We start from the raw sequence: 14,480 nt of genomic DNA on the forward strand, positions 1-14,480 counted from the left end.
CGCATGGGAGACCAGGAGAAGCACCTGGCTCCTGGCTTCGGAACAGCGCGGTGTGCTGGCCGCAGCGGCCATTGGGGGGTGAACCAACAGAAAAGGAAGACCTTTCTCTCTGTCTCTCTCTTTGTCACTGTTCTCTCTGCCTGTCAAAAAAAAATTTCATAGAGGTAAAATATTTTAGTGTTGATTGTTTTAACTTTCATAATCTATTAATGATAATATTTTCTTATAAATTGTTTATTTTATAAGTTGGTATTCCATAATTAATATTTAATTTTATTTTGTCTTGACATTTATATTTTTTACATTTTAAAATTCATGTTGAAAGTCCAGATTTGGCATAATAGGGTGATAAATATTTGTATTCAGTTGTTATTGAAATTAAAGATTAACAAGAAAGCTCTGATTAAAATCTTTATACTAGTAAAATATATAATATAAAATATATCAGTAAGGAAATTAAACGGCTAATAGATGACTGGAAGAAAATAATTGCAAAGTATTTATCTGATAAATGGCTATATCAAGAATACACAAAAACCTTTTTACCTTGAAAAGAATGCCAATAACTCAATTAGAAAAGTAAATCTATTTGAGCATTTCATAAAAATATGAGTATTAAGTTTTCCCACCATTTGCTGAAAAGTCTATCATTTCTTTATTAGACTGCTTTTGCATCTTTGTCAAAAGTCCATTGACCATGGCTATGTGCATTTATCATTGGACTCTATTGTGTTTCATTTGTTTATCTTTATACCCATATCTCACTGTTATGAATATTGCAACTTTGTTGTTTTGGCTATTCTAGGCTATTTGCATTTCCATATGAATTATGTAATTGGCTTGTCAAGCTTTTCAAAAGTATCTTCTGAAATTTGGAATGACAAAGAATGCTTTATGAAACTATTTTAAAGATTTATTCCAGAAAAGGATGAGGAAAACCTTAGAAAAGGTAGAAATGAAAGACATTAATTCATGATCTTTAATAAAAGTACTGTTGACATTTGAAATAGACAATCTTTGTGTTGTCCCCCCATCACCGTCCACAAGAACTGATGGTAGAGATGATACCAAAACAGAACAAATGGAAACTAGTAAATACCAAGAACAGATACCTGAAACATGTGTAGTAGTCCTTTGGATGGAGAATAAGAGATGGTGGAAAAATTCTTTTCATCTGACCTGGGGAAAAAAAGCCTAAAATCCATACTTCATTGTTTTTGATAAACAGAACCAAAATTAACTGATCTTCTAATACAAAATATTTTCAGTTCAAAGCAAAACACTGATGTTCTAATAAAATATTTAATAAAAATCGGCTGTTGCCCAGCTCCTTAATTCTTGGAAGTGAAGCATTAATATATTTTCTTATATGTTTTGTGCTTGGATCAGTCACATACCAGGGCAGAGTACCCAGAATGAGAAATCAGTGATGTATTTTTTTTTTAATATTTATTTATTTGAAAGACAGAGTCACAGAGAGGCAAAGGCAGAGAGAGAGAGAGAGGTCCTCCATCTGCTGGTTCACTCCCCAGATGGCTGTAACCACTGGAGCTGTGCAGATCAGGAGCCAGGAGCTTCCGCTGGGTCTCCTACATGGGTGCAGGTGCCCAAGGACTCGGGCCATCCTCCACTGCTTTCCCAGGCCATATCAGAGAGCTGGATCAGAAGTGAAGCAGCTGGGTCTCGAACAGGCACCCATAAGGGACGCTGGCACTGCAGGCGGAGGTTTCACCCACTATGCCACAGAGCCAGCCCCATCAGTGATGTATTAACCCAAGGAGGTTAATGCTTGTGTAGCCAAAAGAAAATAATGGTCAAGGAAGGAAGTTAGAAATTAGTGCTTCAGTACTCAAATGTTAGCTCTGAAAGGAAAGGCAAGGATATAGCAAACAAAGCCTTAGGTTGCAAACTGGAAGGGTTAGTCACAGGTAGAGAAGATCCATGCAGGATGGACAGTAACAAATGCTTTATATAAGAACTGTTTCATGGCATGCAGGCAGTCTATTGGGTTAAGTCATTGTGCAGTAATGGGCAATTAGAATGCCATTCACTATAGCACTGTGCACCAGGGACTCCCTACCTGGTCATTTTGCCTCTGAGACTATTCATGGCTATTCTGTATTTGCTTTTCACTGAAATGACTATTAGTCTGCCTTGACTGTATTGCAGATTACAATTTTGCCTTGTTTGTATGCAGACTGCTTATCTAGAGGGTAGTTGATATTTTTATTTATGTACCTAAGGGACATCTCAACATACAGCTTTTATACCATGCAACCTATTTCTATTTCAGCTTGGACAGTTTTAGACGGTGCAATTTTGCTACATGGTGTGAGAAATGGCTGTAGGAAACAACACTCAACGAAGTTATTCCATCATCCCGTGTTTTATATTTGTTGAGGTATGTGTACTTTTTAAATTTTATGGAAAAATTGGAGTAACAGTAGCAGTTTTTATACTGAGAACTCGGATTATTTTTTAAAAAGTATCTGATTGTATGTTTCATTAAAATTTGATAAACAAATATTGATAAAGAATAAACTATGCAAAGTGTTTCTTAAGTAGGAAGCCATGGCATAAGAAAGCTTCAAAATTCATCCTTGGAATACACATAATTGCTTTATAATACTTTTATTTTTAATGGTGATTTGAAAGCATTAACTGTGAAAGAAAATGCAGTATTTTAATTGTTTTTTTAAAAGTGAAAGCCATTTTTCAGGAATTCAATGATTCAGGCTCTTTATATATGATGCTAGTTAATGGGCTTTTGCCTTGGAGCCTTTTGAGTTGATTATCTCTGTTGGGCATTTTTCTTTAGTGAGGTATCGGGAGGTTGTGTAATGTGTGATTTCTCTGGGTCATAAATTTGTTGAGTTTCTCCAGCTTTGTGCCTTCAAATAGTTTTTCCATGATCCTCTGGGGGTTAAATTTCCTGTGCCCCTCCCCTCTGTCCCTCCTCCTCCATAATGTTTGCTATAGAGGGAAAACCTTAGGGAATTTGGAATCATGTGATCTAAAAGAGAAAAAAAAAAAAAAAGCCTGCTCTCTAGGTGACCACAGAATAAGGTGTTGATTTCTCAGAGATATTACTGTTTTTGTCTTCTCAAGGAGATAGGTATCTAATGGATTGCTTTTCGCTCTAAAGATGAGAATTAAAATATGGCAGTGGGAAGAGCTGAGAAGTGCATGCCCAGGCTTCCTGTCTGGGTAACTGGCTAGATAATAATCATATCCTGATAGCCAACTGTACCTTGTTCTGTGTTATGATACCTGCTGGCTCCGTGTGAGAGGAACATGGATGTTGATCCATTTTTATTATCCTTATGAAAAAAAAGGAAGCTTGCTTTAAACCACGGTTTATATTGGCAGAAAAATACTTTCAGTACCTCAGTTAATGATATACAGTCTATGAATCATTTTGCCAAGCGTATTTGTGATTTCTTCCTTGAAATAACTTTACCTATCATTATAATCAGATAATTTTGAGCATTCTGATTTTTGACCAAAGATGGATATTTGGCTATTCCTTGAGTTTACATTATAAACATCATTGGGTAATTTTGACAAATACAATTGATGGCTTATTCTCTGGTGATGCTGGTTAAGCTATTTGTATCACAGGAAAGGTTGGGGTAGAGATGTTATTATAAGTCAAGGTACAAATATAGACTCAATCTAAGCTACACCTCTGAAAGAGTAAAGAACTCATCTTGAACAATAAACACATATTCTTAATGTTATTCTTTAGCTTGCTATACAATGCCAAAGATAACCCCACTCAGCAAATAACTATGTAATTTTAATTTGGATTCTAGTTTCTATTAATCTGTTGAAATCGTGATAAGGGAAATAGAGTCCTTTTCTTGTTGCTCATGTAGAAAGTGCAAAAGGTATAGCACCATCGTTTTCAATGTGTTATTTCTCTTTTGTTAGAAACAAATTGAAATTTTAAAGTAAGTTGGGAAATTGAGGAATAAATCGTCTGTCATCTTCTTTATCCTCCTAGCAGCAATTTTGTTTTAAATCTTCTTAAAACTCGAACAGGAACCAAGCCTCAAAGTAAAGTTTAATTTATTGTTGGACACTGCAGTGTCTGGAGGTTTTCAGCCTCTACTCTATAAATGATGAGCTTGGCTGGGAGAGTAGCAACTAGAGATAAATTAGTTCTTCTGCAGCTGACCTTGACGTACACGTAAATATAAGTCTAAATATCTGGGAGAGGAAAGATGGTTTATTCTTTTTCCTACTGTGTTGTCGTTCTTTATACAGATGCATAAACTATACATCAGCAACTTCTCTCAGAAACTGACAGGAGAGAGAAAGACAAAGTGAAGTAGAATAAAGTAGAGATTGAGAGGGAAAGAGGAGAATCTCAAAGCGGCTTTCATGATTTGCATGCATTTCATTCATCAAACACCATTTACCTACATTATTCTAGGCACTATACCATGGCTGTCAGAAAACATGGCCAAAAACATCATGCTTAAAATGTCACTTTTATCTAAGTATATCTTTTTCCACTGTTGGCTTTTAATTATAAAAGAATTCAAGCACATATAATAATAAAACATACATCCCTGTACCCACCATCAGGTCCAAATCTTAAAATTTTGCCATATGTGCTTCAAATACTTCTTTCAAGGAAAACAAAATGTTGCAGATATTGCTCCAGCCCAACTGACTTGGATCCAGAAATAAACGTATATGTGAGTCAGGAGCTTCTTCCCCACACATGCATTTTCCCTGCATGTGTTTTCTTACATGTGTATATATTCATAAATAATATTTAATGGAAATGTTAGATGAATGGTAGCATGCTGAACTTTCCTTTTACAACTTGCCTTTTCCATTCAACATTCTGTTTCTGAGACTTATCCAGACTGACATCTTGTCATTGTAATTGTTGCATTTTATCCTATTGTGCAAATATACCTACAAGGGACAACTTGGATCTTTTGTTGGTTGAATATATTTTTCTATCCTTAAAAATGTTTTGCAGAAAATATTATTTATGTCTCAGTATACACATGTATACAAGAACTCCCTTGGATTGGTTTAACAATACAATTGTTACATTTTCTAGTTGTTTATTATTGCATTATAGGAGTAACACTTTAATTGGCATATTAATTTATTAGAATTTTTTTCAAATTCTTAGCTTTATAAGTATCTGTGTATTTCTTGGATTATTTATGGAAATTTACATCTTCTGCAGGTAGTAGATATTTTTTCTTAAGTGTTAAGCCTTTAATGGTTTTTCTTGTCATACTGCTTTGGTTGAGATGTTGTGTGTAATATTGGGTAGAGGCAGTAGTACAGAGTATTTTTGCCCTGTTGCTAACTTTAAAGGAATACTTCAGATATTTTACTATCAAGTTAATAAATATGTATTTTAATTTTTTATGTTCCTTGCTTTCTGCATTGGCATACCTAATTTTATTTAATTCTCCATTTCCTTCCTTTATTGGTTATTAAAATATGAAGTACATTTTTGCTTGAAAAGTAGAGCCACAGACTCACACAGAGAGAGAGGCTGGCTGGGGGCGGGTAGGGAGAGAGAGAACCATTGAGAATCATCTCCCATTCACCGATTCACTTCCCACATGCCCACAACAGTTGGGACTGAGCCAGGCTGAAGCCAGGAGCTAGGAACTCCATTCATTCAGTCCAGAACTTCCATGAAGATAGCAGGGACCTAAATACTTGAGTCATTACGTGATGCCTCCCAGAGTGTACGTTAACAGGACACTGGAACTGAGAGCAGAGTTGGGACTTGAACCTAGGCAGGCCAATACAGGAAGATCTCTAGTAGCAACTTTACTACTACACGACTCGTTCACCTCTATAAAGTAGATTTCTAATCTTTAAAAAATTAGTCCTAAATATATGCCCTTGAGTTATTAAAAACAGCTTAATCAATAGCTCCTTGATTTTTTTAGACAACTAGTGTTCTTTAGCTGCTTTGTGTTCCTTTGTGTCATTCTTGATTTTTTTATATCTTCCTTAAGTTCAATATTATTTTCAGTTAGAGCTTCTTTGGATTTATCCTCTATTCATTGGTTTCTTTGCTTACTATTGTTTCTTTTGTTCCTCTCCTCCTTTATTTCCTTAGGAGCTTATCCTTTAGCAGTTCATTCAGTAAATCATAAATGTTCTTAATATGTATGAGGGTCATTTTAAAAGTCATTTTAAAAGTTCATGGATAATGGAATCAAAATAGAGGTTTGTTTTGGTGTAAGATATTGATATCCTTGCATAATTTTTCTATGTTACACTTTTTACATGAAGTTTTTGGAGACCCCTTGTATACATGCCTTTCAAAATTTTTCTGCACTGAAATCAACTTATCTTTAAAGTCAGTTTTCATTGAACTTTTTGAAGTTTCTTTGTTTTGAAATTATTTTTATATTATAATTAATTTGGAATTGTAATCTAGCCTGGCAATGAATTCTAGACTGAAAGAGTTTTTTTTTCTACCCTCATAACTTGCATAGTAATGCCATTTTTCCCTTTGGATTTTATTGTTGATGAAAACTCTTCTCTAATTACTATTCTTAATAAGTGATCTACTTTTGTCTCCTGTTGCCTTTAATTTTTCTTTGATGCCCTGCAGTTTCAATGGACTAGGTGTAAGTGCGAGTTTATATCAGCTAGGGTTTGTTTTGTAACTTGAATATGAAAAGTCATTTTGTTATCAAAAAAAACTGTCATCACCTCCTCAAATATTCTCCTCTTTTTTTTTTTCCTGCAATATCACACTTGATCCATATTCACTCTTCTCTTTCTTTCCATACTTTAGGTCTCCTATCTTATAGTTATTTCTTTTCATTTCTGGAAGTTCTGTGTGTGTGTTTTTAATATATTTTTTGTAGTCATTTCCCATGCTAATCGTCTTATTTCTTTTATGGCTTTACTTATAGTAAGTGTACTTATGTTATATTCTTTCCTATTAGTCTACTGTCTGAAATTATTTGCACTTTGACCCTCTTATTAGTTGTATATGCTGGCTCAGGCTCATGGTGCATTGTTTCCTTGTTGTTTATTGTGTTTTTTTTCATAGGTCATTTAGCAGGGCTGCCTCTTCTGTAGGACTCTTACAGGCCTTGGGTTTTGAGAGCATCACTTTGGAGAGATTTTGCATAAATGTCTCCCTGAAACTTAGGCTCTGTACTCACAACTCAAATTTGGGCAGTCCAAGGTATACTTCGTTCAAGTTCGTCTTCTTTGTAGTTTTCCTTTGCAGGCAGATGGGTTTACATTCAACACTCTTTCTCCAAAGTAGAAAGCAATCCTCCAAGAATCCTGGTTTTATATAGGAATCGCGATTCTTTTTTCCATCTTTCATCATTATTTTAATTGTACATACTTATGAGATACAATGTGATTGAATACTCATTAAATGTATGAAAACAAGATCATGTTGGTTAGCATTTCCAATGCTTTAAACATTAGCAACAATTAAGAAACAGTCATTGTATGATTTTGAGAGGGATGGTATGACATCAATTCTGACTTGAGTCTTCATGTCCTATTTCCAGGAACATTAAAGACCAAACACTATTGCTGAGATTGACATGTGTCCCTTTCTCTACCCTTGCTTAGGTCCATCATGGCATCAGTCTATTCAATTATCAGCACCTTTTTGTTCCAATTATCAGCACCTTTTGTTCCTTTTTGAAAAAAGGAAAGAAAACAACTATCACTAGTAGCTTTTCGCAGTAGAAAGTTGTCTTGCTATTTTTCTGCCATCAATGCATTCACTTAGTCCAGAAACACCTAGTGCCTGTTTTTTTCCCCACCGCAACGTGCACTTTGTCTGTTTTGGATTATTTTGCATAATAACTACACTTCTGTAAGGGTCTCACCACATTCATTATAGGGCCAGAGTGTTGGAACATCCTTAAGATGTGTATGGAGGACATAGAGTGTGAATGAGAGACTGTGCTGCCCACAATGCAGGAGTGGTATGCATTTTCTAGGTGATTTTTAATTGAGTATTGAGTTTTGTCTGGGGTGGATATCTGTGAGACTAGATGCTAACCACCTGTACAGTTCAAATTTGCTAATAGAGTCAGAGCCTGCCTGGGACCTACTCCAAAGACAAACTGGGGCATAGAAATTGTCTGGCAAACTAGCATGTGTATCTAAGATCTCATGATGGTTACTAGTTAGGAGCAACACGGCCCTAGGTAATCCTTAAATGACACAGATGAGAACACTAGGTGAAGACATCAATGGCAAGAGAACAGGGGTTGTAGGTGACCAAGGCACATACAGAAGGCAATGGATTGAAAGGGAAGTGATTAAGAGTGAGAGGAGAGCTGCATGGAGTAAGGATGATATGCAGTGGATAAGGCAGGTGGTTTTAGGAAAAGAAGCATTTGATTGTCAGACAATTGGTAAAATGTCCCTTTTGTACATCTTCCAGTGTCAGCTGACCTTTCACTTTCCCTTTTCATCCTGACCAGAACCTCTTGAACTGAGAGCCCCTAACGAGAGGATAATGATTTCAAGGGCTAGAATATAAAGATTCTATCATTCCTGAAGGGGAATTCCAGAATCATTAAAATTCCAGGATGCTCCATGACAATATTTCTGATCAAAGCTTGTAGCTCTTAGCAGCTGTGATGCAACTACAACAAGCAAAAAATAGCCAGTGCTGAATTAGAAGCTGGAGAAGTCAGAGAGTAAGAAAAGGAGAAATTAACGGTCTTCACATGGACATGAGGACACTGACTTCTTATTTTGGCTCCTTGAACTCAACAGTATTAATTTTTCATTAGGATAAAGGGAACTACAGCAAAAATAGCTAAAAAATACACATGGTGGTAAAAATCACTGTGTGCTTTCACTCTTTGTTTTTTCCTCTGTTCTTTTCTTCCCTCAGACCTCTATTCTCCCTTCTGTCTCTTTCTCTTCTGTCCTCCCTTCTCTTTCCATTTCAGCACCACCTCTCATACTGGAAGATCTATAGCAGGAAAATACATTCAAATTAGTGATATAAGCACCTGAAAAAGAAGAACCTGAGCTGTTTGAGATCTGTCAGGCCCCCCAGAACCAGTAACATACATTTTCACAAAATTTTGGTTAAGACTGAGATATCTCTTTTGACAAATTTTCTCAGATACCAGTGAATTTCTCTCAAGACAATCTTCCTGTATTCTCTGCAAAATCATGAATGACTCAAATAGTCAATTCTCTTTTGAATAGATTTGTGCTAACAGCAGAACTCTTCATGGAGCTTAGCTTCTTCACTTGACAATATTAAGCGCCAGGAGTTTGGATGTAATGAATGCAATTGTGGCCCGATGTGTACAGATGTGACAGTTTTATCATTCTGATGGTTGCTTGTACTTTCAATTTTTATGACCTATTTTTTACAACTCATTTTTCTTGGCTAGAATCTACCAGGTGATTGTTATAAATTACAGCCTGAAGATAAACGATATCATGAAGTTCAGCAAGTACTGATGAGTCTGAGTGTCTTTCTCTAGGGCCAGAAATTAAGGAATTCCACGTGACTGCTTTTGAGTGTCGTCTCAGTGTTTCCCTGGTTTTCCGTGCCTTGGGTTTTGAAAGAATGTCTCTAGGCCCTGCTTTGCTTTCTGCTCTCTACTGGCAAGTGCTTGCATTTAGCAGCATTTGATTGCTTTCTTCCTGATACTTAGATCTGACTCTTAGATTTTTATATTTAAGTCACACTGAGACCCTTTTCTCTATTAATACTCTCAAAACCCTGTTGGTTCTTGTTAAGGAGAAAATAGCAATGTTCTTTTTTAAGATTTATTTTATTTATTTGAAAGAGTGGTGGAGAAAGAGAGCGAGAGAGAGAGGGAGATCTTCCATCTGCTGGTTTACTCTTCAAACAGCTGCAGTGGTCAGCGCTGGGCCAGGCCAAAGCCAGGAGTCAGGAGCTTATTCTGGGTCTCCCATGTGAGTGCAGGGTCTCAAGCACTTGAGCCATCTTCCACTGCTTTTCTCAGGCCATTAGCAAAGAGCTGGATCAGAAGTGGAGCAGCCCGGGTATGAACTGGCACCCAAATGGGATGCTGGTACTGCAGTCAGTGGTTTAACCCACTGCACCACAGCACTGGAACAAAAATAACAGTCTTATCCTTGTATATAATGGAATGAAGAGGGAAAATGAGTTGGTGTCGAAAGCATCAGATTTGAGTTCTAGCTTTATCATTTACTGCTGGTGCAAACTTAGGTAAATTATGTGGACCTCACCTGTTTCATCTGTGAAGTGGAAAGAAATACAACTTCCTCATGGGCAGTTTTGAGAAATAAAAGAATATACCTGATATAATGCTTGCCAAATAGTAATCGCTTAATAAATTTTAACATAAAAATATAGGACAGATAACAGAAGCATCAAGATGAAACAGACCAGCCAATCACATACACACACACAATATCTATCTAGATATAAATACAGATATAGATATATAGATATAGATCATGTAAACAGTGACACTGAGAGATGGAATTTGGGTAGTTTAATACCCAGACATGTGATAATGATGGGCTTGAATGTTTTTAAACATTCAGATTCAGGTGTTACTAAATAAGATTTGAAACAAAGCAATTAAAAAATCGAGGGTCTTTTAAATTGCAATGACAAACATAAAAGTACTTTCTGTGCATTTCCTCTGTTAAGAATCACTTGACTAGTGTTTGCAGTACTGGAACAAAAGGACAATGCTGGTATTCAGTTATCTATTTTCATAGTACTAAAATACTGGTGTTGATTTAAAATCTTTGATGTGGTGTTCATCACCTGGCCTTCAGGTTCACTTCCTGGCCTTCAGATACTCTGGTGCCTTTGTTGTTCAGCATTAGGGCTCTCCCAGTTGGATGTTTGGGGATCAAAATCCTAGTTACAAGAAATTACCATGAGGGGAAGAGAAGAAAATGGATGTTGCCTTGGGGGACAAGGAATCAGGAGAGAAGGAAATGGGATTGAGGAACATCAGGCCATTGGATTCCAAGGAATGGACTTGGATTTGGACCTGGGCTTGGAAACCCCCCACCCTCATCTTCCATAATCCCCTTACCCCCAGCCTTTCAAACACAGTAAAAACCTTCAGAAATCTTGCTCCAAGGGTATGCTCTTCTTTAAAAAAAATTTTTTTTACAGGCAGAGTTAGACAGTGAGAGAGAGAGGCAGAGAGAAAGGTCTTCCTTTTTCCATTGGTTCACCCCTCAAGTGGCCCTATCTGACTTTGGTGAAAATACAAATATCTTTTAATAAAAAATAGGTACAGCCTCACAAGGAATTTAGAAGATGGTCTTTTAAATAATTTATTTATTTGAAAGTCACAGTTACACAGAGGGAGGAGAGGCAGAGAGAGAGAGAGAAAAGTCTTCCATCCGCTGGTTCACTCCCCAGTTGTCTGCAGTGGCCGGAGCTGTGCCAATCCGAAGCCAGGAGCCAGGACTTCTTCCAGGAATCCCATTCAGGTGCAGGGCCCAAAGACTTGGGCCATCTTCTACTGCTTTCTCAGGCCATAGCAGAGAGCTGGATTGGAAGTGGAGCAGCTGGGTCTCAAACCGGTGCCCATATGGGGTGCTGGTGCTTCAGGCAAGGGCATTAACCTGCTGCACCACAGCGCCAGCCCCAGAAAATGGTCTTGATGATGACCATCAGGCACCATGGGAGCATTCTGAATGGGGAAAGTACGAAGTCAGAATGAAAGCATTTTTGTGCATATCAGATCTGAATGAAATAACTCCCTGCACACATTGGTTAGAATTCAGATTTTAATATCCTAAGATAATGTTATTATACCATTACATCTATTATTTTTGATATTTATGATATTTTATTATAAAAATTGAGGGCTAAAATATCAATAGGTTAATATTGACCTTATGCAGTAGAAATTTGTCTTTACTTTTTAAATTTCAAATGAAAAAAAAAACTTGAGGTACAGAGAAGTTAATTGACTTGCTGAAAGCTACATACCCAATAAGTATTAAAGTTGGAACCTTGCCATAAATTCAACTCTTTTGTTTCTTCTTTTATACCAAGGGGACTCCCAAAAGTTTATGGAAAATTGTATTATAAACTTATTTTGGTGCAAAAGTGTTCAAAATTCATGTTTTTTTCATAGTACACATTTCTTATGAACTTCTTAAAGATTTATTTATTTATTTGGAAGTCAGAATTACAGAGAGGGAGGGAGAGACACAGAGAAAATTTCCATCTGCTGGTCACTCTCCAAATGGCCACAATGGCCAGAGCTGGGATGATCTGAAGCCATGAGCCAGGAGTTTGTTCTGGGTCTCCCACGTGGGTGCAGGGCCCAGTCACTTGGGTGATCTTCCACTGCTTTCCTAGGTACACTATCAGGGAGCTGAATCAGAAGTGGAGTAGCTGGGACTTGAACCAGCACCCATATGGGAATCTAGCACTGCAGATGGTGGCTTTACCGGCTACACCACAGCGCCCGCCCTTCTTATGAACTTTTTGATGACCCCTCATACATAGGCCTAAAATTGATCTCATAGTTACATTGCAGAAGTGAACTTTCTTGAAGAAGTGGAGAATTACTATAGCCTAAAGAAGTCCTTTCTGAGGTTTTCAGAAATAAGAATTCAGACATCTAGAAATGTTTCTGCAAGCTGCCTTCCCTTAAGAGTTTCAAGAATATTTAATCGTATTCCAGTAAATCTCAGCTATCCAGAACTCCTTGGGAAATAGTTGTTTTGTTTGATGGAGGATTAGGTTAACTGATAACAATCATAAGCCCATCTCATTTCTGAAATTGTTAACTAACATCTTTTTTAAAATGAATTTTGAGTGAACTATATAATAGAACATAGTGACTCAAGTACTTACAACCTAGCTGTATAAAATATTAGCACTCAGGCATTATTTGATGCAGATTTAAAATACAGTAACAGAAAACATAATTGATGCAGTAGGAGCCCCCAGCTGCTCCTCCTTGCAGGATCTCATTTTCTTCTTTGCCTCCTCAGAGGTAACCACCCTGCTACACTTGGTGTACACAGTTGTCTAGATTGTGAACCACTTTCTAAAATGTGTTACTCTATGTAAAACTCTACTAAAAACAATTACATGTCTTTTAATGTTAAGGTTTCTGATTGTAAGTTATGATTGCATGCTACCATGGCTGTAGATGCATAGGAATCAGGACTTGGCATTTTGAAATAATCTCTGCTACAACTAACTTTAACACCCAGAATGAGACAGATTTTGCCATGGTAGACTGAGCTTAATCTCAGTAGCTTGACTCAGCTCAAGCTGATTTGTTGCATTGCAAGCTCAGGGTATACTGCAGACAAGGTCTCTGTTCATCATTGCCACTTTGGGCTACATCTGCTGGAGCCTCCATCTCAACATGTGTCCATGGCCACTCTGGTAAGTGGAAGCAAACACAGTGATTCACAACATAGGCTTTTTTTTTTTTTTGACAGGCAGAGTGGACAGTGAGAGAGAGAGACAGAGAGAAAGGTCTTCCTTTGCCCTTGGTTCACCCTCCAATGGCCGCCGTGGCCAGTGCGCTGCGGCCGGCGCACCGCACTGATCCTAAGGCAGGAGCCAGGTGCTTCTCCCGGTCTCCCATGGGGTGCAGGGCCCAAGGACTTGGGCCATCCTCCACTGCACTCCCTGGCCACAGCAGAGAGCTGGCCTGGAAGAGGGGCAACCGGGACAGAATCCGGCGCCCCGACAGGGACTAGAACCCGGTGTGCCGGTGCCCCAGCGCCCCAAAGCGGAGGATTAGCCTAGTGAGCCACGGCGCCGGCCAACATAGGCTTTTAACACTTCATATTTAATTAACATAGGTACCATCCGCTTGCATTTCACTAGACAGAAACAACAATGTGTTCACGCCCCAGTTCAAGGGAACAGGGAATTCTATGCCGCAAATGTACTGAAGGGAGAGGGATTCTTTGTCACCTCAGTGACGACCGCAGTACTCTCCTGATTTATCCAATTTGAACGAAGGGTAAGAACCAACTCATCAGATGATAAAAGGTTTTACTTAGTCATCTTCCAATTAATAGATACGTGCATGTGTTTTCTGAATTTTATATTCATTACATTGATGTATTAAGTGACAGAGATAGAATTCTCTTCACTGGTGAATTCAAGCAGAGACTGGGTGACTGACTGGTTGGAAGCTGAGGAAGAGGCTGTAACACCACAGGAATCACTGGACTGGGAGACCATTAACATTTCCCTATGACCCTGAGTTCTATTTATTCCAAAGATGACCATCGTAGTGAGAACCACACAGACCCAAGTGAAATTTCCCAGATTCTACTACATAACGCCTTCTATAAACTGCACTACCTAGTGTCATTTTCCAGGCCACTTTGTCCTCACACTGCATGCCATTTGGTAACATGCTTCCTGACAGTTTCCCTGAGAATTAGCATTAAATTGCCCTAAACCAAGCATTTTTTCATAATGTTGAATGAATACACCAAGGCTTTAACACTTTTTTAAT

The 14,480-nt window shown here is 37.7% G+C and overlaps 1 protein-coding gene across 9 annotated transcripts in view; it reads left to right on the forward strand.

The window, feature by feature from the left end:
- The window catches only part of PLPPR1 (phospholipid phosphatase related 1), a 335,427-nt gene that overhangs the window by 170,951 nt on the left and 149,996 nt on the right, over positions 1–14,480 (forward strand). For all 9 annotated transcript variants that reach the window (XM_051856156.3, XM_051856164.3, XM_089301257.1 and 6 more), the window contains exon 2: positions 2,294–2,401. In XM_051856156.3, coding sequence (XP_051712116.1) covers positions 2,339–2,401 — 63 coding nt within the window. In that variant the 5' untranslated portion in view covers positions 2,294–2,338. The remainder of the gene's footprint in view (positions 1–2,293; positions 2,402–14,480) is intronic.

Source organism: Oryctolagus cuniculus, chromosome 1, assembly GCF_051225735.1.
Source record: "Oryctolagus cuniculus isolate XC-2025 breed Fujian yellow rabbit chromosome 1, ASM5122573v1, whole genome shotgun sequence".
Taxonomy (NCBI): domain Eukaryota; kingdom Metazoa; phylum Chordata; class Mammalia; order Lagomorpha; family Leporidae; genus Oryctolagus; species Oryctolagus cuniculus.